Consider the following 27,152-nt stretch of genomic DNA (forward strand, 5'->3'; position numbering starts at 1 on the left):
TTGTATTTTTAGCAGACATGGGGTTTCATCATGTTGGCCAGGCTGGTCTCGAACCCCTGACCTCAGGTGATCCGCTCACCTCAGCCTCCCAGAGTGCTGGGATTACAGGTGTGAGCCACCACACCCGGCCCCTACTTTGGGCTTCTGATTTGTCCCTCAGTGAACAAGCATCCCAGTCCATTTTTTGGGTCTGATCTCCTTGGCTGTGCTCCCCGCAATTTTTTAAAATTGTGGTGGAATGCTTTTTTTTTTTTTTTTTTTTTTTTTTGAGATGGAGTCTTGCTCTGTCACCCAGGCTGGAGTGCAGTGGCACCATCTCGGCTCACTGCAAGCTCTGCCTCCTGGGTTCACGCCATTCTCCTGCCTCAGCCTCCTGAGTAGTTGGGACTACAGGCGCCCGCCACCATGCCCAGGTAATTTTTGTAGTTTTTGGTAGAGACGGAGTTTCACTGTTAGCCAGGATGGTCTCGATCTCCTGACCTCGTGATCTGCCCTCCTCGGCCTCCCAAAGTGCTGGGATTACAGGCGTGAGTCACTGCACCTGGCCTTCTGTCTTTTTAAGACTGAATAATAGGTGCGGTGGCTGATGCCTGTAATCATAGCACTTTGGGAGGCCGAGGTGGGTGGATCACTCGAGGTTAGGAGTTCGAGACCAGCCTGCTCAACATGGTGAAACCCTGTCTCTACTAAAAATACAAAATTAGCTGGGCATGGTAGAGCACACCTCTAATTCCACCTATTTGGGAGGCCAAAGCAGGAGAATCGCTTGAACCCAGTAGGTGGAGGTTGCAGTGAGCCAAGATCACGCCACTGCACTCCAGCCTGGGCGACAGAACGAGACTCCATCTCCAAAAAAAAAAAAAAAAGATTGACCAATATTTGTTAGTGTGGAGCAGCTGCACTGGGTGTTTCCCTCACCTGTGGGTGGACACTTGGGTCGTTTCCACCTCTAGGCAATTGTGAATAGAGCTGCTGTGAGCGTGGGCGTAAAAATCTTCAGACCCTGCCTTCAGCTCTTCCGCACATGCCTGGCAGTGGAGTTGCTGATGACCTGGTGGTTGTGTGTTTCATCTTTTGAGGAACCGCTGGCAGCGGAGTTTCTGATGACCTGGTGGTTGTGTGTTTCATCTTTTGAGGAACCGCTGGCAGCGGAGTTTCTGATGACCTGGTGGTTGTGTGTTTCATCTTTTTTGAGGAACCGCTGGCAGTGGAGTTCCTGATGACCTGGTGGTTGTATGTTTCATCTTTTGCGGAGCCGCTGGCAGTGGAGTTTCTGATGACCTGGTGGTTGTATAGTTTCATCTTTTGCGGAGCCGCTGGCAGCGGAGTTGCTGATGACCTGGTGGTTGTATGTTTCATCTTTTGAGGAACCGCTGGCAGCGGAGTTTCTGATGACCTGGTGGTTGTGTGTTTCATCTTTTGAGGAACCGCTGGCAGCGGAGTTTCTGATGACCTGGTGGTTGTGTGTTTCATCTTTTGAGGAACCGCTGGCAGCGGAGTTTCTGATGACCTGGTGGTTGTGTGTTTCATCTTTTGAGGAACCGCTGGCAGCGGAGTTTCTGATGACCTGGTGGTTGTGTGTTTCATCTTTTGAGGAACCGCTGGCAGCGGAGTTTCTGATGACCTGGTGGTTGTATGTTTCATCTTTTGAGGAACCGCTGGCAGCGGAGTTTCTGATGACCTGGTGGTTGTATGTTTCATCTTTTGCGGAGCCGCTGGCAGTGGAGTTGCTGATGACCTGGTGGTTGTATGTTTCATGTTTTGAGGAGCCGCCAAGCTGTCTTCCACAGTGGCTGTGCCATTTTACTTTCCCACCAGTGGTGTGGGGGCTTCCAGTTTCTCCACGTCCTCACCATTACTCTGTTCTCTGTTTTTTTTGATAGTAGCCATTTCAGTGGGTAGGAGGTAATATCTTACTGGGTTTTGATCTGCCTTTCCTGAAGATTGGTGGTGGGGTGTCTTTTTTCATGTGCTTAATAGGTCATTTGTGTATCTTCTTGGAGAAATGTCTTTTGCTCAGTTTTGAATCCTTGCAAAACTGTGTTTAAAGCAGCAGGTCTGAGTGTCATCTGTGAACCCCTGGGAGTCCTTAAGACCCTTTCAGGGGACCCTGAGGTCAAAACTATATTTATTTATTTTTCTTTTTCTTTTATTTTATTTTACTTTTGTGAGATACAGTCTCCCTCTGTTGCCCAGGCTGGAGTGCAATGGCGTGATCTCAGCTCACTTGAAACCTCCACCTCCCAGGTTCAAACGATTCTCCTGCCTCAGCCTCCTGAGTAGCTGAGATTACAGGTGCATGCCACCATGCCCGGCTAATTTTTGTATTTTAGTAGTGGCTAAATTTTGTATTTCAGTTGGTCAGGCTGGTCTCGAACTCCTCACCTCAAATGATCCGCCGCCCGCCTTGGCCTCCCAAATCGAAACTATATTTATAATAACAGTAAGGCTGAGGCAGGCATTCACCATGCACTGGCATTTCAAATGCCACTTTACTTCATGTCTGCGCTGTAGTAGTAAGAACTGTAATTTAATTAAATCTTACACTTGAGTACGGATGTTTTATTTTTATTATTCGTAAGTTCTTTTTAAAAAACTTTACTAAAGTAATATTTATGTGCCATGAAATTGACCCATTTTAAGTATACGGTTCCATGATTATATAAGCATATCCCTATGATAAAGTTTAATTTGTAAGTTACGCACAGTAAGAGATTAACAACAATAGCCAATCATAAAATAGAGCAATTATAATAAAAATGTGAATGTGGTCTCTCAAAAGAGCTCACTTTACTGCACTCAGCCATCTGATGACGTGGGATGAAATATGCTCGCGTGATGACACGGAGGCCCTGCCACTTAGCATTGGGCCCCTCTTGACCTCCTGCCAATGCGTCAGAAGGAAGGTCACCTGCCCCCAGTGATCCTGGGTCACTGAGCCACGGTGAGCACAGCACCGCCGTACCCCCAACGGTTGTTGTTCAAGAGGGCTGCTAAGTGACTAGTGGGCACTTAGCGTCGTGGACAGCTTGGATCTGTTGGACAAAGGGATGATTCGTGTCCCAGGTGGGACAGAGGAGGTCGGCACAAGATTTCATCACGCTACTCAGCACAGAACATCATTTAAAACTTGGGAATTATTTTTGGAATTTTCGATTTAATATTTTCAGACTCAGGTAACTGAAACTGTGGAAAGCCAGAAAGCAGAGCTTCTGTGTGTGTCTCAGTACTCAGCGTGGTGGAGTGGCAGCGTGGGTAGAGCCCCTGCCGGCACCCAAGTCCAGCGGCCTCAAGGGGCAGCACATGCAAGGCTGGAGCTGCGGCTGACCCTGTGCGCTCTCCGTGGAGCACACATTCATGAGAAAGACTGGCAGACATGCCAGGGAATGCAGATCCGGGTCCTGGCAGGATCAAAGTGAGCCTGTGGCTTCAAGGAGAACAACGGACAGTGTTAGCAGTATTAAAATTGGAGCTTTCCGTTGAAAATTGGACTTTTGTGTGCTCACCAGCTTCTCGGTGTGTCAGGACTTTCTCAGGTGACCATTGCAGGATGTCACAGAATCATGCCTGGGTAAAAGACCCATTCAAAGTTCAAGATAGACCAATGGATTTCAGAAGAACCAAGTTGGAAAAGTGTGGTGATAGGGTTCAGTTGCAGCTCGCTGTAAGGAGCCTTCCCTTGCTGAGTGCGGTGTCAGGGAGAAGCTCTGAGCACACTGAAAAGGCTTTTAGATGCCCCTCCCTCTCTAGCTGCATCTCTTCCTGGGGCTGTAGTGTCCTCTCCTGCTTGAGCCACAGCGGCCCTTCATGGTCGATCGCATGCAGATGGGAGGCCAGGGGTTTTCCAGGGTCAGCATTCAAGAGATTCGCAAAAAGGCAAAGAATGCCATTCCTCTCACCAAATATTTTAAAAACAGTTTCATAAATATTTGTTACTATATATTGGATATCTTGTTATTGTTAAATAATGAGATATCTTTAAGTGTCTCTTTTAATTTCTAATATCATACGTATCAATAGAAATGACCCATATAAACCAAGTAAACACAGGGAATTGATATTTACTGTATCAAAATCAGAAGAGACATTTAAAGATATTTCATGTGTGGGCTGTGCTGGAGCATGAGCTGTGCCTCAGTTCCTGCCATCTCTGTGTTTAGTTTCCAGATTTTCCACGTTTCCTATCTGTTTCCTGTCTGTTTCCCTGATCCAGTTTGGGTTGGTTGCTGCTGAGCATGCAGGTTCCCTTTCTGTAGTTACATTGTTTAGTGAAAAAAAGCAAGGTTCAGCACAGAGCATAATATATATGCTCAGGTAAAAGGGGGCAATGATTGATGGATGGAGCCCCAGTATATTGATAACTGCCTCTGGGAACGGCCCTGGAGGCATGGGATAGGTGGTCAACTTCACAGTGTACCTTTTAGAGTGGGTGGGTATTTTTTATTTACAAGTATTTCATTTGATTATGAAATATTTCATATATATATAATAATACAATGTTTACACTGGCGTAAAGATTCATAAGAGAATAAAACAGTTGGCTGGGCGTGGTGGTTCATGCCTGTAATCCCAGCACTTTGGGAGGCCGAGGCGGGTGGATCACCTGAGGTCGCAAGCTCAAGACCAGCCTGACCAACATGGAGAAACCTCGTTTCTACTAAAAATACAAAATTAGCCAGGCGTGGTGGTGCATGCCTGTAATTCCAGCTACTCGGGAGGCTGAGGCAGGAGAATCACTTGAACCTGGGAGGCGGAGGTTGCAGTGAGCTGAGATTGTGCCATTGCACTCCAGCCTGGGCAACAAGAGCAAAACTCTGTCTCAAAAAAACAAAAACAAAACAAAAGAAAAACCAGTTGCTGCTGTGCCGACATTCCAGTTAAGAAAAAGACCATCATCCTGTCTTGAAGCCAGAAATAGTACTTAGACATTTCAGCAGTGGAGGGGCCGCCTCCGCCCCGCTCCAGCGGCCTCTGTCCCTCCTTGTCCTCTTCTGGCCTGAGGCCATGTCTGTGTACACAGTATCCGCAGAACTATCTTTATACTGTTAGAATCACAATCCACATAAATTTTGGGTTTGAAGTCCCAGTTAGAAACAGAAGACTATACAATTTGTAAACCAGAAGATCTTTATTTTTGCTTCTATTTTCTGGATAATTTCTTGCTTTCTTTTTTTTTTTTTTTTTTTAACAAATTGCTTTTTAAATTATGAAAGTAAGGCTGGGGACGGTAGCTGACACCTGTAATCCCAGCTCTTTGGGAGGCCGAGGTGGGCGGATCACCTGACTTCAGGAGTTTGAGACCAGCCTGGCTAACATGGCGAAACCCTGTCACTACTAAAAATACAAAAATTAGCCGGGCTTGGTGGTGCACACCTGTAATCCCAGCTACTCGGGAGGCTGAGGCAGGAGAGTTGCTTGAACTGTGCGGCAGAGGTTGCAATGAGCCTAGGTCGCTCCACTGCACTCCAGCCTGGGCAACAGAGCGAGACTCCATCTCAAAAAAAAAAAATTTAAAAAAGGAAAGAAAGTAATATGGGCTGGCAGAAGGCAAGAAAATAAAATCTAAAGCCTCTTCCCACATTCCCGACAGTTGGGTGTGTTCCTACACAGATATAAGTTCACATTTTAAAAAGGTAGATGGGACAACGGTGTTCTTTCTGCCTGACGTCTGCTGGAAGTGTGTCCCAGCTAGACGTGCAGACCAACTGTGCTGCTTTCCAGAGCCATCTTCCCCTTTACTCTGGCCAGGGGCAGGACAGCGCTCAGCACCCCCGGGCAGGTGGCTCCCGAGAGCTGAGCACTGTCACCCACCAGTGTCTGGTCTCTAGTGGCAGCCCCACGCTCGCCTTCTCAGCTTGCTCTTTGGCGCTCACTTGTTTGTTCTCTTCTGCCTTGTTCCTCTTTTCTCCCCATGCCAATATCAGTGAGAAAGGATCTTTTTTGATAGTAGGTTCGTAGGTGATGTCCTAAAAATTTTCGTAAATACAGAAAAGAACGATAACATTTAGCCACCACCCAGATACATATTTTAGATGAAAAAGAAGTACAGAGGCCGAGTGTGGTGGTTCACGCCTGTAATCCCAGCACTTTGGGAGGCCGAGGCTGGCAGATCACAAGGTCAGGAGTTCGAGACCAGCCTGACCAACTTGGTGAAGTCCCGTCTCTACTAAAAATACAAAAATTAGCCTGGCATGGTGGTACCCACCTGTAATCCCAGCTACTCAGGAGGCTGAGGCAGGAGAATCACTGAAACCCAGGAGGTGGAGGTTGCAGTGAGCCGAGATTGCATCATTGCACTCCAGCCTGGGTGACAGAGCGAGACTCCATCTGAAAAAAAAAGGAAAAGGAGTACAGAAAAGCTGTGGTTTCTATTGTCAGCACTTTTCTGTACTTGGACATTTTTTACAATGAGCTTTTGTTACTTGTTTAGTTACACACGTGATTTTGAATACTGCATGAGTATTTTCAGAGGCAAACCATGAAGAGCTCTGTAGTGTGTTGAGTCTCAGATGGATGACTGCATAGTCAGTTTTTCTTTAAATCTCTCTGAGGCTCTGGATTTTTGAACCCCCTATAGAATAACATTTCCCAACCTCTTTTGTTTTTTGTTGTTGTTGTTTTTGAGAGAGACTCGCTCTGTTGCCCAGGCTGGAGTGCAGTGGCACGATCTCGGCTCACTGCAAGCTCCGCCTCCTGGGTTCACGCCATTCTCCTGCTTCAGCCTCCCGAGTAGCTGGGACTACAGGCACCCGCCACCACGTCTGGCTAATTTTTTGTATTTTTTAGTAGAGACGGGGTTTCACCGTGTTAGCCAGGATGGTCTTGATCTCCTGACCTCGTGAGCCACCACGCCTGGCCTCCCAACTTCTTTTGACTTATGTGTGATCTCTGAAATGCTTTTAGAAATTTTAAAAATTACTTGTCATTTTTGCATTTCCAGAGAAGCAGTTTTAAGTTTTCTTTCGTGTTTAATTTGGATTGATATTGTTATTATGTTGTATTGAGTTGGTTTTAATGCAGGCTTAAGTGTTCATGATGCTTAAGGTTAAAATGTTAAATGATTTAAAATCTAACTACATGTTAACCCATTGAAAAAATTTTTAAACCACTTAGATACTGTATGCCATATTTGGTTTTAAACAATGTGTACACATTATTCCCAAAAAAGTACATTTTTAAAAAGTGATTCACTCAGTAATTGAGTTAGACACTTAGATATCTTATATTCTACACTTAAAAGTCGAGGTTTCCTTTACTAACCCGGATATTCTGTTGAAGATGAAGGTTTGTGATTGTTATTTATGAGCAAAGTGTAAAAGCCCTGTTTCAGTTCCAGAAATAACTTGAAATGCTCTGTGAGAGTTTTCTCTGTGAGAGAAATGCAGACGTACAGAGGTGGCCACGGGGACCCTGAACACACCTGCAGGCTTCCGATCATTGTTAATGCTTCTCATTGATGTCTGTTTCGGCACAAATACAATTAACATCCAGTTGTACCTAGATGAGCCTGGGCCAGGGCTGGAAGCAAAGCTCTGGGGCTTTTCTGGTTTAAGGGGAAAATTAATACTCAGACAGTTGATATGCGTGAACTCTCCACAAAGTGACTTTGTGGTCACTCTGACCGAGGTGCCTGGCAGCCTCTGGGGAACTGCCGTGCCTGGGTAGGTGCAGCTGTCTGGCTCAGCCTCTCCAGGCTCATCCCGCCCACCTCCCCGTTCAGTCCCCACTACTGTGTGGCTCGCCATCAGGCCTGGGTAAACATGGCCTCTGCCCCCTCCCACCCCCCACCCCAGCAGCTGCCCTTGTGCAATTAGGCTCTTGTGGACCCTTTCTGATCTCACTTTTGTTTCCATAGGGAACTGTACCTGGGGAATGAATTGTAGGTTTATACACCCTGGAGTGAACGACAAGGGGAACTACTCCCTAATCACCAAAGCCGACCCCTTCCCGCCTAATGGTGCCCCGCCTCTCGGACCTCACCCGCTGATGCCCGCCAACCCTTGGGTGCGTGATGCCTCTTCTTTCATTGTTAGCACATCAGCCAACTGAGCTGTGTCTGAATCTCAAGCTTAAGACAAGTCACTGTGCCTTAGCGCAGGCTCAGTGCCCCCTTTCGGCTGCTTCTGTCGTCCCGAGTGGAAGCAGGCCTCGGCTTTCCGAGGACGGAGTGAGGCTTGGTGGAAGGAGAGCGGCCACACACGGCCGGCTTGTGTTGTAGTTGATGTTTTTACTGTCTGGTTTCTCTGTACACTTGAAAGTTTCACTTTCTCACCTTCTCCCTTCTCGTTTTTCAATAGGGTGGGCCGGTCGTTGATGAAATTTTGCCTCCACCCCCTCCAGAGCCCCCAACAGAGAGTGCCTGGGAACGAGGACTCCGGCATGCAAAGGAGGTAAACACAATTCAGCAGAAATCCCGACGAGAAAGATGCTATTACAGGAGTGGTTCTTGACAAAACTGGGATTTCCTCGGTCCAGAGAGAGCCCCAGAAATCTCTGAAGTTAGGCGTCTGTTTCTGTGGTGTCTTTCTTTATTTTTTATTTATTTATTTTTTTGGAGACAGAGTTTCACTCTTGTTGCCCAGGCTGGAGTGCAATGGCCCAATCTCGACTCACTGCAGCCTCCGCCTCCCAGGTTCATGTGATTCTCCTGCTCGGCCTCCCAAGTAGCTGGGATTACAGGCATGCGCCACCAGGCCCGGAAGGATGGAGAGTTATATGTAACTGTCTCAGGCAGCAGCCCAGTAGGCCAGGGAGTTCAGTCCAGGGCATACCCACTGTCTTCACGGGGCTGGATCAGCACTGGGCCACACCCCAGCTGGCACTGCCCAGGAGCACAGGGTGCAGTCTCCAGCCACTCACAGAAAGCCTGGCGAGGCTGCCCGAGCCGCACCCCCAGGATCTGCACCCCACACTCCTGAGACTCAGTGTCTGCTCTTCCTGGAGAAAACTTGGAGCTTTCTGGTCCTATCACTGCACACTTCCTCCCTCTAGGCCCACGTTGGCCCCAGTGTGTGAGCTTCAGCTCTGGGGACCACTCTGCCGGCACCCAGCCCTGCTTCCTCATTTTCCTGGTCAGCCTCCCTGCTGGGAAATGACGGACAAGATGTTCCTTCTCACTCCCTCGGCATGTCACTTCCTTCCCTCTGAGACTCCAGCCACTCCACCTGCTGCTTGTCACTGAGTGACTGAACCCTGGATCTAGTTCCAAGGGTAGTTGAAGGAAGTGATGAACACCTCATGTGGGCACACGGAGGCCGGGGGCAGCTGTTTGTGCAGAGACGGGCACAGACTGCCCTCCCCAGAAAGACACCTGTGCTGTGTCCGCCCCTCACCCCTTGAGCACTTGCAGCGTGCAGCTCCTGCTCCTGCAGGGCTGCTGCGGTCGGGTGGGACGGCTCCCTTTGTGTTTCCTAACAGCGACGCGCGGTATTCTGTTCCATGTTGACTTCTTTCTTCTTACAATGGTAGGTTTTAAAAAAAGCAACTATTCGAAAAGAACAGGAGCCTGATTTTGAAGAGAAAAGGTTTACGGTGACCATTGGCGAAGACGAACGGGAATTTGACAAAGAAAATGAAGTTTTTCGAGATTGGAATTCTCGGATCCCGAGAGATGTCAGAGACACAGTGTAAGGAATGGCCCTGCCTGCCCCTCCGTTTCCTTCCTGCATGCGGCCACGCTCCGGAGAGAGCAGCCATGTGCAGGGCCCCAGGGTGCACTCGGCTGAGACCCAGCCCCACTCACTGGAGTCTCAGTGACGTTCCTGAGAGCATTCAGGCACGGTTCTCAGAGCTCATCTCAGTTTTTTGCTTCTAGGAAGGAAGCGTTAGGGCTCTGTGCCGTGGGCCTTGACTGGCAGCACTCACACCGTTGTGGTTCCTGAGCTCTGAGAGTTTTCGCTGCTGTCCTTGAGGCCTCTAGAGCCCCACAAGTCTGTGTTTCTGGCTCCTCACCCCTGCCCACATTACCCAGGAGCCAGGAAACGTGTGGAGGTTGCCACAAGCCAGGAACACAACAGCTGCGGCCTCTTCGCTGTCAGGGCTGTTCTGCCTTCACTGCTTCTCCTCCAGGGCATTGATGGCTGGTTTTTGTTTTTTGGTTTTTTTCCCCGAGGCAGAGTCTTGCTCTGTCGCCCAAGCTGGAGTGCAGTGGCGCAATCTTGGCTCACTGCAACCTCCGCCTCCCTGGGTTGAAGTGATTCTCCTGCTTCAGCCTCCTGAGTAGCTGGAACTACAGGTGTGTGCTACCACACCCAACTCAGTTTTGTGTTTTTAGTAGAGATGGGTTTCACCATGTTGGCCAGGATGGTCTCGAACTCCTGACCTCAAGTGATCCTCCCACGCCTGCCTCCCAGAGTGCTGGGATTACAGGCGTGAACCACTGCACCCAGCCCCTTTATGCCTGGTCTTTAAAAATCCTGTCTTAACAGAAGAAGTGCCTGGGTCAAAGGGTGGAAGTCAGATCTTGGGGGATTGCATGGCATATAAAGTGCTGTTTTCCTCTGCCTGTGGATGGCACGGTGAGGTTCAGGGCAGGGAACTGGATTATAATTCGGGCAGATCTGAATTGGCACTCCCATCATGCTGAGGCTTTAGCAGCCCTGTACATTTCTGGTTGCTATTAGGGAATCATAATCACTATGATTTCTATATGGAGTGACAATAAACGGTGCTCAAAAAAGGAAGGCGTGCAGGGCTTGCACTCCAGGATTCGGTCCTGTCGACTTGGCCCTGCAAGGCGCTTCTCAAGGCCTTCTTGCTGGGAGCAGGCTACCCTGGGCTTTCTGCCTGCAGAAGTTGGGGGAGGAAGCCCCAGTGGCCCACACCTGCCCCAGCAGGTGAGAGCTTAGAGGTTAAAGGGATAGGTATTTAAAGACTTGGTTAACATGTACATTTTCTAATTAAGTTTTGTGTGGAATGTCAGATCACAGAAAGGAGCATTTGAGTCAGAACTCTGCAGGATCACCAGGGGTGTCTCCTGAAGCCCTGGAGGCCTTTGTGTGTTTTTGTTAGACGTGGATATCGTCTTTCCTTCCCCAGAGCTCGTGCGCACAGAGGTCTCTATAAATATGTGTGGGGAAGGATGGATTTTAGAACCTGGGCGTGATCCTTGAAACTGGAAACTCTATTTCCAGTTTCCTGGCTGGAGCAGGGACCGGAAAACTGCCTGCTTGGAAGTGGTTCGGCAGGTCTCTGAGGTTTTTTGGAGTGCCCTCTGTGTGTGTTTTGCCTGTCAGTGTTGGTTACAGAAACAGGTGTCTCCCATCCTGGCACCAGGTGACAGAAGCTGGCTCCTGGCTCCCTAGCTTCTCTCCCAGGAGCCGGTATCTACACTGCAGGACCCCCAAATGTTAAAGTCTTGGCAGTCAGGGCTGAAAGGTTTTCACTGGTGTCTGAAAGCCAGGTTTTTCTGTATGTTTGTATTTTGTTTGTTTTTATAGAGTAGCCTCTGTGTATGTTACAGTTAACCTGAGGCCTTTTGTGCCAGGCCTCCCCTGAGACCTGGTGAGTCAGGACCTCTGGGAACAGGGTCAGGGTGCATGTGTCACAGTGGCGAGGTGCCCTGGCTGTTTCTGATAGACACAGTGGAAAGAACTGTCAGGGTTCTGCCAGGAGGGTGGAGACCCCCCTATGATTGTCACAAAGAGCATCTAAGGGAAAGGTGGGTCCACCAGGTAGGTGGCTGCAGAGGAAAACAGTGAGTAGAGGGAGCCAGTACAGCTGGGCTGCTGAGACCCGGAGGGAAGGAAGGAGCTGCACTGCAAGTGCAGATGTCCTGGTGCGTGCTGTTGGCAGGAGTGGGTCCCCTTGTCACCCAGCCTTCTCGGTCCTACCTGTGCCCACTGCAGGCAGGGCCTCACCTGGAACAGCTGGCAAAGCAGGTCGCAGCTTGTAGGGGTGTGCAGGAGGGTGACTGGCAGCCCAGTTGGCGGTCAGGCTCCAGGGCCTTAATGGCACAGAAGAGGCCAAGCCAGCAGCACTTATGTGTTGCAATCCTGCTGCATGACAGGCTTCGCATCCAGTGCTCCTGACCTGTTTTGGGTCACAGCAGGCCGAGGTCAGGGCCATGTCCCTGCCGCACAGGTGAGGAGAGTGCAACCTGGATTGATAGCTGTGACCTCCTGGTGTGGTGCCTCAACCTCAGCCACATCTGCCCCCGGCAGCATGTGAGAGGTCAGATTCTTAGCCCGACCCCAGAAAGACTGAGTCTGAAACTCCAGGGAGAGCCCAGGCCAGTGGTTTGTTTTTAACAAGCCCTCCAGGTAATTCTGATGCATATTAAAGTTTGAGAATCATTGATTTTAAGTAATTCCAGCGACATAAATTATCTGAAGATACCATGTTATTTTATTTCCTAATGTTGAGAGTTTTCTGTGGGTTTTTTGAGATGAGGTCTTGCTATGTTGCTCAGGCTGGTCTCCAACTCCTGGACTCAAGCAATCCTCACGCCTGAGCCTCCTAAGTTGCTGGGAATATAGACGTTAGCCACCTGATGTTGAGTTTTGCAAATAATTGTCACATAGAAGCACCTTCATGCAGGCAGGCTTTGCTTACTACAGGATGGAGCTCTAGGCACTTCATTGTAGAACCAGTGGAATATGAGGCCTTTTCGAGAAGTCTTGAGGAAATAAAGGACAAGAAAATTGTTGTTCCTTTTTTTTTTTTTTTTTTTTTTTGAGACGGAGTCTCGCTCTGTCACCCAGGCTGGAGTGTAGTGGTGCCATCTTGGCTCACTGTAAGCTCCACCTCCTGGGTTCACGCCATTCTCCTGCCTCAGCCTCCCGAGTAGCTGGGACTACAGGCGCCCGCCACCACGCCCGGCCAATTTTTTGTATTTTTTAGTAGAGACGGGGTTTCACCATGTTAGCCAGGAATGGCCTCAATCTCCTGACCTCGTGATCTGCCTGCCTCGGCCTCCCAAAGTGCTGGGATTACAGGCATGAGCCACCGCACCTGGCCTGTTTTTTCTTTATATCTCTTTTGGAATTAAAAATTGACCTAGCAGGATCACTTAGTAAACATAATACTTTGTGGCCGGGCACGGTGGCTCACGCCTGTAATCCCAGCACTTTGGGAGGCCAAAGCGGACGGATTGCCTGAGCTCAGGAGTTTGAGACCAGCCTGGGCAACACGGTGAAACCCCGTCTCTACTAAAATACAGAAGAAATTAGCAGGGCGTGGCAGCATGCACCTGTAATCCCAGCTACTTGGGAGGCTGAGGCAGGAGAATTGCTCGAACCTGGGAGGCAGAGGTTGCCAGTGAACCAAGATCATGCCCCTGCACTCCAGCCTGGGCAACAGAGCGAGACTCCATCTCTTTTTTTTTTTTTTTTTTTTGAGACAGAGTCTGGCTCTGTCGCCCAGCGTGGAGTGCAGTGGCGCAATCTGGGCTCACTGCAAGCTCTGCCTCCTGGGTTCACGCCATTCTTCTGCCTCAGCTTACCGAGTAGCTGGGACTACAGGCGCCTGCCACCATGCCCGACTAATTTTTTTTTTTTTTTGTATTTTTAGTAGAGATGGGGTTTCACCATGTTAGCCAGGTTGGTCTCGATCTCCTGACCTCGTGATCCGCCGGCCTTGGCCTCCCAAAGTGCTGGGATTACGGGCGTGAGCCACCGTGCCCAGCCCCATTTCTTAAAATAATAATAACAATAATACTTTGCTAGACAGACGCACTCTGATTCACACCTTTAAATATTCCGTTTCTACCACCTCAAGCACTTTGTTCAGGTACCATCTGACTTATAAAACCTCACATATTGGCTGGATACAGTAGCTAGTAATGTCTATAATCCTAGTGTTTTAGGAGGTCGAGGCTGGCAGATCAGTTGAGCTCGGGAGTTGAAGACCAGTCTGGACAACATGGCAAAACCCCATCTCTACAAAATATACAAAAATTAGTTGGTCATGGTGGCACGCACCTGTAGTCCCAGCTACTCAAGAGTCTGAGGTGGGAGAATCTCTTGAGCCCGAGAGGTGGAGGTTGCAGCAAGTGAGATCGTGCCACTGCACTCCAGCCTGGGTGACAGAGTGAGACTCTTTCTACAAAAAAAAAAAAAGTTCTCACATATGTAAGACATTAAGAAATGAAATGACGGCCGGGCACGGTGGCTCATGCCTGTAATTCCAGCACTCTGGGAGGCTGAGGCAGGCAGATCACAAGGTCAGGAGATCGAGACCGTTCTGGCTAACATGGTGAAACCCCATCTCTACTAAAAATACAAAAAATTAGCCAGGCGTGGTGGCGGACACCTGTAGTCCCAGCTACTCGGGAGGCTGAGGCAGGAGAATGGCATGAACCCAGGAGGCCCAGCTTACAGTGAGCCGAGATGGCGCCACTGCACTCCAGCCTGGGCGACAGAGCGAGACTCCATCTCAAAAAAAAAAAAAAGAAATGTCATCTCTGCATAGGGCTCCTGGGGATGCTGTGCCCAGAATATTCTACAAGTCTCATAGGGACATGTGACCCAAAAGACCCGAGGGCCTCTAGTGTGCACAGGACGTCACCTGTGAGAAATGCGGTCATCAGTAGTAGCCCCACCGTGAACAGAGTTTCTGATTAAATCAGAGTCAGGCTGTCAGGCCATGGCCAGGGCCATGGACTGGGCCCCTGCCAACTCCCCATACGCCCCCAGCGCAGAAAGTAGTGCAGTGCCGGTGTATTAGAGGCGGAGGTGCAGGCTGCTGTTCTTTGGAGTAGGATGTCAGGCTGGGATACAGAGGAAACAGAACAGTAATTTTCAAAAAGCACACTCCCTTTCCTCAGGTAACAGGTCTACCAGATGCTGGTCCAGCACCTCCTTTGTCCCAGATGCTTAACTGAGAGAGTGCAAGTGGCTTTTACCTGGGATTTGCTGGTGCCCTGTGGGGAAGCCCCCTGAGTGAGCAGGGAGGGAGGGTTGGGCTACCTGGAGAGTAAGACAGGGCCTGCTCCACATGGGTAAGCCCACAGTCCCACAGACTCAGGGCAGATGGATGTATGGGTGCCCAGGCATTGCCTGTGGCCTCTGCATGCCTTTGGGGACCTCCTCCCCTGCCTTCACTTTCAGTGGCCAGCGTTGCAACAGGAAGGTGGGCAACAGGCAGGTGGGCACCAGGCCGACCATGCTGGGTTGGAGTGAGGGCAAGAGGCAGCAGGGGGCCGCGTCGCTGCTCCCTTTGTGAGCTGCCTGGGACCCTCCTTTTCACCTTGAGTCTCTGCAGCAAGCAGGGGCACGTGAGCATCTGACTCCCACCCTTTGCAGAGCACAGCCTCCCTCCACCTGGGTTGAGGTCAGCACGATTTCACCCTGAATTGTGCAAATGCAAGTTGCATTTCATTGTGTAATATTGCATAACCCTTAGATTAAAAGTGAGTAGTGTTAGACATTTTAGAACTTTTTCCTAGTACTTTTTGAGCTCCAGTTTCCTTGTCACTGAAATGAAATGGTTAAACAAAGTGATCTGGAAGCTCCAAACTTCTGTCTTACACGTTCTCTAATTGCTCGACTTTTCACCTGCCATGCCTCTCCCTGGGCAAGGCTGTGGGCAGAAACCACCTGCCCCTGATGGGCATGTCCAATGGTTCCCCTCGGCCAGGACCTCGTGTTCTCCTCTCCAGCGAGGAGCAGGTCCACTCCACGTGCCAGTGCTGAGTCTGACACTGCCCAGACCTCTGGGGACGCGGGGCCTCTGGAGTGCAGATTCCACGTGTGTGCACAGGACACTGTTGGTGTTGGCTGGTTAAGTGGTGACTGCAGAACGAGGTGCGAGCCTCCCAGTTGCTGCGAGCCAGCTTTGCCCAACCTTGCTTCACCACAGAACCCTTTTCTCAAAAGGCCCATTAACATTTTGGGTTCCCTAAAACAGTTGGGGAAGAGTTTGTGCAGACCATGATACTGCCCAGTAGCATTTATTTTTAAATTGAATTAAATACCTTCCAAATTCATTTCAAGAGTGTTTCAGAATTTTTCAGGATGGTGCTGAGGAGTCCGTTGTTGGCATGGTTGCAGTTCCTGGTGGCGTGTTGTGTTGACACGTTCTCTAGAACGCATGCTGCGGAGCAGATGGTTCCGAGGCAGCCACGCTGAGGAAATGCTGTGTGCCTCATTCCTATCTGCTCATCCACGACTTCCAGAAAGCCTGCAGGAAAGAGGCCTTTTCATTTTGCTTAAGTACAGTTTCCCAAAAACAAATTTGCCGGCACCGTCCTCTTGTCAGAGAACACACGCCTCACTCATTTTGGGAAAGGCTTTTCTACCCTCCTGGGCTTACGCAATCAGCCTCAGCCCACCGAGTAGTTGGGGGCCACAGCCGTGCGCCACCAGACCTGGCTGATGTTGTGGTTTTTGTAGAGACGGTGTCTCGCTTGCTGTCCAGGCTTCCTCTTCGTTTTTATGTAGCCTGATGTCATATTGCCACAGGTCTCTACAAACGTTTCCTGAGTGTTATAATTCAGTGTGATTTGAGTAGTGTACACATTAGATTGAACGATGTCCGACTGATGGGAACGGACTGAAGCTGTGTCCTTTGGGAGAGGCAGTTCTAGGCCATGTGGAGAGTTGAGGAGGCCTCGAGGGTGTTCGTAGCCACCCATCGCTGGAGCCACCTCAAGCCATGATGCCTCAGGTTCCCACCCAGTCTACCCGAAGCAGAGGGTTGGCCTGTGGCTGAGACATACCCTGGAGGGGCGTCCAGGGACCTCCCATTGCTAGTGTACACTTTGTTTCCTCTGCTCCACAGGAAAGGAGATGCGGAGTTGTGGGCCCCGCCAGGAGTTTAGAGCAGACCCCCCCACCCTGTGCGCAGTGGGGAAGAGAGCCTGACCTTCCCAGCAGCTGGACAGTTGTCCCCTCCCTGTTCAATGAAGAATCCCCTCTGTCCCTGAGATGCCACCTCTCTGGGCGTGCCTGGGTCTGCGTCTGGACCTCTTGCCTCCTCCATCTGGCCGCCGGTTTTCATGTGCTGCGATGGCACTGGCTTAATTATACAGGCTTTTTAGGATGTTTAATGTCTCAGAGGGCGTGTCTGGCGTGTCTTTTCATTTCCAGGGTTTTCTTGGCTGTTCTTGGGGTGCGATTTTTCATGTGAACTTGGGTGTCAGCTTGTCTGGCTCCTTAAAGAAGCTCATTGGTGTTTTTGCTGGGATTGTGTTAAATTATCAGTCAGTGTAGGAAGGACTGGCTTGTGGGCGATTCTGAGCTGCGCTTTCCCAGTGCAAGAGGCACCTCGCCATTATTCACGCACGCTTCGTGTCAGAGGTTTCAAAACCCCCATTTATTCATGCACACCTTGTGTCAGGCGTCTCCCCATTTATTCACACGCTCCATGTCAGGCGTCTCCCCATTTATTCACTCACGCTTCATGTCTCAGGCGTCTCCCCATTTATTCACACACGCTTCATGTCAGGCGTCTCCCCATTTATTCACATGCTTCATGTCAGGCGTCTCCCCATTTATTCACGCACGCTTCATGTCTCTCAGGCGTCTCCCCATTTATTCACACACGCTTCATGTCAGGCGTCTCCCCATTTATTCACATGCTTCATGTCAGGCGTCTCCCCATTTATTCACTCACGCTTCATGTCTCTCAGGCGTCTCCCCATTTATTCACACACGCTTCATGTCAGGCGTCTCCCCATTTATTCATGCACGCTTCATGTCTCTCAGGTGTCTCCCCATTTATTCACACACACTTTGTGTCTCTCAGGAATCAGCTCTCCACATTTCTGGTGAAATGTGTTGATATTTTATTCCTAAGTATTTTTTTCTTCTTTCTTGCTATTGTAAATGCGGTTTTCTCCACTCTGCCTCCTAACTGGTTGTAATCTGTGTCTGTGAAGACACTGATTTCTATATTAATTTTTTTATCCTCTGCCTTTCCAAGTTTCTTCATTGTTTGTTTGAATTGGCTTTATCAAGTCTCTGGGTTTTTCATGTATAGTATCATATCATTTTGCAAATCTGAGCTCGTTTTGCTCCTTGTTTTCGTGTTCTTGTGCCTCTAGTGGGCTCCCCTTGTCCAGTCGAGGTGCCTCCACACAGGGACAGGTGGTTGCGGAGACTCCTGGGGGAGCTCCTCCTATTCCCCAGTCAGTAAGGTGCTAACTTTAGTTCCAAAGTGTGTCAGTATATTTTTATCATGCTAAAGTATCACTTCCTATTTTCTTTTCTTTTTTTTTTTTTTTCTTATTTAATTTTCAAGACGGGGTTTCACTCTTGTTGCCCAGGCCAGAGTGCAATGGCACAATCTTGGCTCATGGCAACCTCCGCCTCCTGGGTTCAAGTGATTCTCCTGCCTCAGCCTCCTCAGTAGCTGGGATTACAGGCATGTGCCACCACGCCCGGCTAATTTTGTATTTTTAGTAGAGACGGGGTTTCTCCATGTTGGTCAGGCTGCTCTCAAACTCCTGACTTCAGGTGATCCACCTGCCTCGGCCTCCCACGGTGCTGGGATTACAGGCATGAGCCCCCGCACCTGGCCCTCACTTCCTATTTTCTTGAGTATTTTTTATCAAAAAGGCTATTGAATTTTTGTCAGACGTTTTTGTCATCTGTGAATAGAACCCTTTGACTTTTGGCCTGCTCTTAGATGTAGTTTGTGAACGGATTTCCTAACCTTGAGCTAACCTTGCGCTCCTGGAGTAAACCCCACTGCGTCACGGTCTGTTACTTTCTGTCCCTAATGTTTTGTGTGGTCTTTTTACGCCAGTGCTCCTAAGTGATGAGAGTTCTTTTTCATTGGCCCTTTTCAGACTCGAGCCTTACGCAGACCCTTATTATGACTATGAAATTGAGCGGTTTTGGCGTGGCGGACAGTATGAGAATTTCAGGGTGCAGTATACAGAAACAGAGCCGTATCATAATTACCGAGTAAGTATGACTTCAATATCCACATAAGAACTTCATGATCTGTTCATTCAAGTTATCCCTTTTTATTTATAGTAAAAAATATAGGGCTTTATATGAGCTTATAGAGCCAGCACAATGTACCAATTTCAAAACCAAATTGATTGTTACGGAGAACGAATTCAGAGGCAGCGATTACATTAATGGTCATTTGAACAAAGACTTGCCTGAAAACTGGTTCTTGCTATGGTTTTGTTTTTTTGTGTGGTATTTGTTTGTTTGTTTTTTGAGATAGGGTCCCACTCTGTCACCCAGGCTGGAGTGCAGCGGTGCAATCTCGGCTCACTGCAACCTCTACCTCCTGGGTTCAAATGATTCTCCAACCTCAGCCTCCTGAGTAGCTGGGACCACACGCATGCACCACCATGCCCAGCTAATTTTTTTGTATTTTTTTTGTAGAGACGGGGTTTTACCATGTTGTCCAGGCTGGTTTTGAACTCCTGAGCTCAAGCAATCCGCCTGCCTTAGCCTCCCAGAGTGCTGGGATTAAAGACATGAGCCACTGCGCCTGGCCTGGGTTGTTTGTTTTGGAGACGGAGTTTAACTCTGTCGCCCAGGCTGGAGTTCAATGGCGTGATCTCACCTCACTGCAACCTCTGCCTCCCAGATTCAAGCAATTCTCCTGCCTCAGCCTCCTGAGTAGCTGGGATTACAGGTGCCCACCATCACACCTGGCTAATTTTTTGTATTTTTAGTAGAGACAGGGTTTTGCCATGTTGGTCAGGCTGGTCTCACACTTCCGATCTCAGATGATCTGCCTATCTCAGCCTCCCAAAGTGCTGGGATTACAGGCGTAAGTCACTGTGCCCAGCTTGACCTGGTTTTGAAAATGAGATTTGCCAGTATACTTACTGATGCCTGTGTCCAGGGGTGCCTGCGTCTCCCTGCTCGGGCGTGTCACTCTTCCCCGCCCCTCAGTGATCCCGTTTAGGATGTGGCGCCTGTTCTGGTCCACTTCAGCCAGCTTGTTAAGTCTGTTCCTGCGGGCCTGCTGCACTTCACTGCTCTCATGGAAGACTGGTCTATACTGAGATTTCCTCCCTGGAAATCTCCCTGGTCTGAGCCTCAGAGTTTAGCGTATTGATGAGTTATGTGCTTCAGACTGTGAGTTCCTCATCTTAGCTGTTAGGGTGATTTGACGAAGTTGCCCCAGGGAAGGGTCAGTTAGAAGCTGCTGTGTAGTTCCTGTTCTGTGACTGCAGGGACAGTCATGAGCTTTGAGGACCAGGTGCGGCTGTCTCCTCAGGAGCCCATCAGGGTGAGCTCGCAGAGGGAAGAGGGCCCCATCGTGCCGGAAAAGTCCCCCTGCTCGATGCTCTTGTGCCCCGTCTCTCCATAAAGCAGCTTCCTCATTGCAGGTGGGCTGCAGGGTCCTGCTGCTTACCCCTGGGCAGGGTACCCTGGAAGGTGGGAGAAAGCCCCAGGGATCCCTTTCCACTGCGTTCCTCTCTGCTGTGTCCGAGGGAGGGACAGCAGGGAGGCTCGGGGTGCACCCTGCATCTCCCCAGCAGAGGCCTCAAGCCTGAAACCCATCAGGTGCGTTGTGATTGGACTTTATTCAGTTTTAACCTTGAATATTAGAGCAAATGAATGAGTAAGAGCAGAGGAAAAGTTGGAAAGGGCATCCGAGGATTGTACTAGAAGAAGAGGAGCAGCCTTTTGGGTGCCCGCTCTGCTCCAGAGGCAGGGCATGTGCTCTGCTGTGGCTGCACCCCCCCGGGACAAGCCTGGAACTCCCATCTCTGGATGGACGAATGGACTTGCCCAGGCCACACGGTGGAAGGCCATCTGTGCCAACCACACCGGGCTGTGACTGCAGAATTGCTGCCCTGAGTTAGTCTAGAATTGGTGGTTGGGATGATTTCACTCCTAGTTTGTGTTTGCTCTAATTTGGCATCTGACCCGGTTTTTAACATTGTGTTTTAAGGAGAGAGCTGGGAATGAGATGAGATCCCCACTTGAGGGTGCTCCCTGATCCTGCCTCTCTCTTGCCATCTCCTCTGTACTCCACCGCACGGAGTTCAATCATAGTCGGGAGCACTTGGCGTTTTGTGTGTAGGTTTCTGGGGTACAGGTGTGATTCTGTGACACAGACAGATCGCGTGGTGTTGGAGCCAAGGCTTTCAGTGCCTCTGTCACCCAAATAACGCACGGTGTCCCCATGTGTTTGGCTTTTTAACAAAGGAAAGGGAGCGGGAGCGAGAGAGAGAGAACAGACAGCGCGAGCGCGAGCGGGAGCGGGAGCGGGACCGAGAGCGGGAGCGCCGGCAGAGGGAGCGCGAGCGAGAGCGGGAGCGCGAGCGCGACAAGGAGCGGCAGCGGAGGAAGGAGGAGTGGGAGCGTGAGCGAGCCAAGCGGGACGAGAAGGACCGGCAGCACCGTGACCGCGACCGGGAGAAGGAGCGGGAGAAGGAGAAGGGGAAGCCCAAGCCCCGCTCCCCGCAGCCGCCAAGGTAGACCCTGCTTCCTGAAGCCCAGGGGTGTGGGGGAGGTCCGGCATGCAGCTCTGTACCTAGTCCCCCTGGCCTGCGCTTCCCCTCTGTGGCCCACAGCTCTGGAGCCCAGGGGACCAGTGCAGGCCCACAGCCCGAGCCCACAGTTCCAAACCCAGAGCTCTCCGACGCAGTGCCTTTCTGTAAAACTCCCAAGGCCGTGACATCTGCCCTGAGCTCCTGGGAGGCCGTTCTCATTCTAGAGGATCTCACTGATGTGAAAATGCTTACAGTCCACGTGCAAACATCGGTGTGTTTTAATAGGCGCTGCCCTTGTATACCACGCACGGTGTGTAACTCACACCCTGGGCACCATGTTACTGTTCTCAGGAGAGTTCTGAATTCCAAAGCATGCCTGGCCCCCAGAGCTTGGGACTGGGCTCAGGTGCTGTGGGGCGTCCGTGTTGCTGGCCAGGGTGAGGCACTCTAGCAGCCAGCATGCAGGGGAGGGCCGGGCGGGCTGCTGTTGTTCCTTTGCGGAGTGGGTGCCTTGGGTGCAGAATGATCCTTGCTGCCAGCTGCTGGGGGCACAGCCAAGACCCATGAGACAGGCAGGCGCTGGGGCTCAGGACAGCCCTTTTTTTCTCTCAAATATACTTGACTGTTAGAGCAGAATGGATGGGCCTCAGTGGACATTAGAGTACTGGATGATGTTTTTGGTGGGTGTTTTTTACAACTTTATTGACATATAATTAATGTACGCTGCAACATACCCATTTAAAGTGTACAATCAGTGGTTTCTAGAATATTCACAGAGTTGTGCAGCCATCATCGCAGTCAACATGAGAGCACTTTTGCCCCCTAAAGTGAAACCTTGTGGTGGCTCACACTTGCACCCTGCACTTTGGGAGGCTGAGGCAGGTGGATTGTTTGAAGCCAGGAGTTTGAGACCAGCCTGGGTAGCAAAGCAAGACTCCATCTCTATTAAAAAAAAAAAAAAAAAAAATTAAAATTAGGTGGGGGAGGTGGCATGAGCCTGTGGTCCCAGCTACTCGGGAGGCCAAGGCAGGAGGATTACAGGATCGCCCAGGTGTTGGAGGCTGCCATGAGCTACAATCGCACGGCTGCACTCCAGCCTGGATGACAAAGTGAGACCCTGTATCTAAAAAAAAAAAAAAAAATTAATTGTTTTTTAAAAATCTAGGCTGGGCACGGTGGCTCACTCTTGTAATCTCAGCACTTTGGGCGGCCGGGGTGGACAGACTGCTTGAGCTCAGGAGTTGAGATCAGCCTGGGCAACATGGCAAAATCCCGTCTCTACAAAAAAATACAAAATATTAGCAGGGCGTGGTAGTGCACCACTGTGGTCCCAGCTACTCGGGAGGCTAATACGGGAGGATCGAGGATCGCTTAAGCCCAGAAGGTTGAGGTTGCAGTGAGCTGAGATAGCACCACTGCACTCTAGCCTGGGTAATAGAGCAAGATTCTGTCTCAAAATAAAAAGAAGAAACATTGTACCCATCAGCAGTCACTCTCCATTTTCCCCACACTTCCCAGTCTCTTAGCAGCTTTGTGTCTCTAGGTATCTGCCCATTCAGAACGTTTTGTAGAAACGGAAGTGTGCAATACACGGCGTTTTGTAACTGGCCTCTTCCACTCCGAGCGTTTTTAACATTTGTCCACGTTGTAGCGTGGGTCAGTGCTTTATTCCTCCATGGATGCACCGCATTGCATTTCTCTGTTCGTCTGTTGATGGACGTTGGGTTGTTTCTACCTTTTGGCTGTTGTGAATGTGAATTTGTGTGCAAGTTTTTGTGTGGACATAGGTTTCCATTTTTCTTGAGCATATACCTCAGTGTGGAATTGCTAGATCACATGGTCACTCTATGTTTAGCTATTTGAGAAACCCTCAAACGGTTGTGCAGAGCAGCTGCACCTTTTACATTCCCGCTAGCCGCGTAGGAGGGCGCCATCTCTCCGCATCCTTGTCTGCACTTGCTGCGGTCCGTCTTGTTGATGACAGCCGTCTTGGTGGGTGTGACGTCTCCCTGCCGTTGAGATTTGTATTTCTCTGATGATGGATGATAATGAGAGCATCTTCTTCTGTGCTTATCAACCATTTGTATATGTTCTTTGGAGAAACGCCTATTCAGATCCTTTGCTCATTTTTTGTTTTTTATTATTGAGTGGTAAGAGTCCTTTATGTATTCCAGATACGAGTCCCTTATCAGGTTTATGATGTGCAGTTCCAATTAATGTTTTCTATTTTGTTGCTTATGGTTTTGGTGTCATGTAAGATACCATTGACTAATACAGGGTCATAAAGATTCACTGCCGTGTTCTCTTCTAAGAGTTTCATAGTTTTAGCTCTTACACATAGGTCTTTGATCCAGGCTGGGTGACAGAGAGAGACCCTGTCTCAAAAAAAGGGGGGGTGTCGATGAGAGCATGAACGTTGCTCCGTCTCAGGGTTGGTTTGTGTCAGCGTCCCCGTGGGGGTGAAATGCGAGGAGGGATCAAGGCAGTTCCTTATTGGGAAACAGCCCGAGACCTTCCAGGGCCACGGCCTGCAGGACTTCCCAGTCAGGAGTCTGTACTTCGAACTCAGGGATGTTGTTTGACTTGGCTCTCATAAAAATCCACATTTGGGCCTACACCTTCCAATAACACTGGACTCCGCTAGACCTGCAGGCATGGGCAGCTTCGTGGCTGGAGCCACGCAGTGGCCACACTTGGAGGGGCCACAGTTCTCATGCTCCCCTCAGAGACCTGGCAGCCATCAGGACCTGCGACTGTGGCTCTGGAAGGATTTGCTTTCCACCACGGGACAAAAACAAGCCCCTTGTCCTCATCTTGTCCGTGTGGCTGGACGACACCCGCTCTTGTGTACAGTGGAACACAAGTCGTCTCCTCTTTTCTGAAAGTCAGCTCTCAGGCAGGACTTCGCAGGCCTGTTTCAGGGTCACTCATGGCTGTAGCTGCTGCTTAGCCGGTGGCAAGTGCCAGTTTTGACTGTTTTCATTCTCCAGCTCACAGTGAATGCACTTCCCTAAATGTGCTGTATTTGTCATACTTTCCTAACACTAGGCAAAGTAATCTTCTTAAAGAACATTCAGAATAAGTGACATATTTCACATGTTTTTAATCCTTTTATGTTACAGTAATCTCTAAGTTATTTTGAAGTTTACATGGTCATCCAAACGGGGAAACCGTCATTGACCTTGACATTGTGCCGCCTTCTTCAGCCTTTCAAGCCCTTTTGGGTAGAAGCCCTTCCCCTACAGCACACACAGTATTTTCAGTGTGCACTCAGCCTAAGGCTGCCTTCTCCCCTGAGACCCCACTGCAAAGGTGCGACCCAGCACCCTGTGCACACACCCCCAGCCGCTCCCTCTGCCCAGATGGGCTGCCCCCACTTCCTCCATTCCGTCTGCCTGGACGGGCTGCCCCAACTCCTCCGTTCCCTCTGCCCAGGTGGGCTGCCCCCACCTCCTCCATTCCCTCTGCGTTTGACAGGCTGCCCCCACCTCCTCCGTTCCCTCTGCCTGGATGGGCTGCCCCCACCTCCTCCGTTCCCTCTGCCTGGACGGGCTGCCCCCATCTCCTCCGTTCCCTCTGCCTGGACGGGCTGCCCCCACCTGCTCCGTTCCCTCTGCTCGGACGGGCTGCCCCCAGCTCCTCCATTCCCTCTGCCTTTGACAGGCTGCCCCCACCTACTCTGTCCCCTCTGCCCGGACGGGCTGCCCCCACCTCCTCCGTTCCCTCTGCCTGGACGGGCTGCCCCCACCTGCTCCGTTCCCTCTGCTCGGACGGGCTGCCCCCAGCTCCTCCATTCCCTCTGCCTTTGACAGGCTGCCCCCACCTCCTCTGTTCCCTCTGCCCGGACGGGCTGCCCCCACCTCCTCCGTTCCCTCTGCCAGGACGGGCTGCCCCCACCTCCTCCGTTCCCTCTGCCTGGACGGGCTGCCCCCACCTCCTCCGTTCCCTCTGCCTGGACGGGCTGCCCCCACCTGCTCCGTTCCCTCTGCTCGGACGGGCTGCCCCCACCTCCTCCATTCTCTCTGCCTTTGACAGGCTGCCCCCACCTCCTCCGTTCCCTCTGCCAGGACTGGCTGCCCCCACCTCCTCCGTTCCCTCTGCCAGGACGGGCTGCCCCCACCTCCTCCGTTCCCTCTGCCAGGACGGGCTGCCCCCACCTCCTCCGTTCCCTCTGCCCGGACGGGCTGCCTCCACCTCCTCCGTTCCCTCTGCCCGGACGGGCTGCCTCCACCTCCTCCAGGGTTTTGCTCAGATTCCTCTGCACGGGTAAGTCTCCCCATCCCCTCCTGCTTGCCGGCCTGCTTTCTTGTTCTTCATGGCCCTCAGTGCCCATCTGGAGCCCTCGCAGCAGGTGGTCCTGGGGCACCACCGTCTGCCCTGCTCCCCGTTGCAGCCTCTGTGCCTGTCCCAGAGTCCTGCACAGGTTGGTGCTTACCCACATTTGGGGGTGCTCACTTATATTTGGGGGTGCTGTCCGTGAGTTTTGGATTTGGTATCAGCCTGCATTTTTACCTGCATGTCATAATTGATTGTTACAGGGTTGCTAAAATTGCACGTTGATTTCTACAAACAGAACCAGCTGAGTCTGCTTTCCAGATTCACAAAATAGGGGTTTTCACGCCACCCAGATCCTTGGTTTTAGAAGCAGAGACACAGAAAGGCAGTGATATCCATGTGGAAGGTCACTGCGCTGTGTTGCTCTGGGTTTATGAGTCCGTCAGCATGTCCACTTTGGTGGCTTATGGGCTCACGTGCCTGGCCACAGACGCCCTTCCCCAGCCCCTAGTCATGTATTCTGCCTGTTTCTAAGCAGCCGGGGGCTCTTCCCAGTCAGGAGTCTGTAATTCCAACTCAGGGATGTTTTCTGTGTACAAGAATGTACTTCTGGGGTACGCGTTAGAGGGCCGCCATGCCTAAGGTTGCTGTGTTCCTCTGCTGTGGCCCGCACGTTAGTGACCCGCGGAGTGGGAGGGCAGATTCCCAACTGCTGTGCCCGTCTCCTGTGTGCTCAGCCTCCCCAGAGAAAAGCGGGTGACGGATCCCAGGAGGCTTGGAGAGGGTAACTCTGCCAGCATGGCCACCAGACAGCAGGTTGCCATCGCCAGCCCCTGAGCCCTCAGCTTCACAGAGGAGTCTCACATTCAGGAAGGGACTGGGAGGTGCTCAGACGTTCTCTGGCCTGATCTGGGCTCACAGCTAGGGTTCAGGAAACTCTGTACTAAATGAGTTTTTCTTAAAATCAAACACAGCTGCTCTCACCAAACTGGGCCGAGCCGCTCTTCCCACCTGTTTCTGACCTGGTTCATTTCCCTTCTGTGAGGCTCACGTCCCTTTCTTTCCTTCCTGAAGCACTTGCTTGTGCTCCTGGGGCTGCCCTCAGCCCCTTCTCGGAGCTGCCAGCAGCAGGGCTGACGTTCTCTGCGTCGCTTGCCTGGATTCATTCAGCCGGCTTCCGGGTGCTGGGGAGTCCCCGGTCTTGGCTTCACTCACCTTTGCGGGAGCCCTGCCAGGCCCGCTACCTGCCTGGAGGACAAGGGTTTCCCCAGCGCAGAATTTCCAGCCAGTGCTCCTGCTTCCTTCTCCCTTATCAGCCAGAACTGGCCTGGCTGCCTTTTCAGGAGCAGCTGAATTCCCTTTGCAGTAATACACGTATTGAATGGGTGGGTCTTTGGCAGGTTGGGAGTTTGTAATCATTAGGTGGATAGAAAGAACTTTTCTCACCTAAACTGGAAGAAAATGACACAGTTTTACCCAGGGAGATCCATTTGAGAAGATTCTGCCTTCAGCTACCGAGCAG

The 27,152-nt window shown here is 50.8% G+C and overlaps 1 protein-coding gene across 18 annotated transcripts in view; it reads left to right on the forward strand.

Annotated features, from left to right (window-relative positions):
* Nucleotides 1-27,152, forward strand: part of ZC3H18 (zinc finger CCCH-type containing 18) — a 62,809-nt gene that overhangs the window by 20,554 nt on the left and 15,103 nt on the right. For all 18 annotated transcript variants that reach the window (XR_008539861.2, XR_010152470.1, XM_016930374.4 and 15 more), the window contains 5 exons: nt 7,856-8,004; nt 8,298-8,390; nt 9,469-9,626; nt 18,731-18,848; nt 21,069-21,337. Coding sequence is in view for 16 of the 18 variants with exons in the window: in XM_016930374.4 (XP_016785863.1) it covers nt 7,856-8,004; nt 8,298-8,390; nt 9,469-9,626; nt 18,731-18,848; nt 21,069-21,337 (787 nt within the window). In the remaining 2 variants the exon portion in view is untranslated. The remainder of the gene's footprint in view (nt 1-7,855; nt 8,005-8,297; nt 8,391-9,468; nt 9,627-18,730; nt 18,849-21,068; nt 21,338-27,152) is intronic.

Source organism: Pan troglodytes, chromosome 18 (assembly GCF_028858775.2).
Source record: "Pan troglodytes isolate AG18354 chromosome 18, NHGRI_mPanTro3-v2.0_pri, whole genome shotgun sequence".
Classification (NCBI taxonomy): Eukaryota; Metazoa; Chordata; class Mammalia; order Primates; family Hominidae; genus Pan; species Pan troglodytes.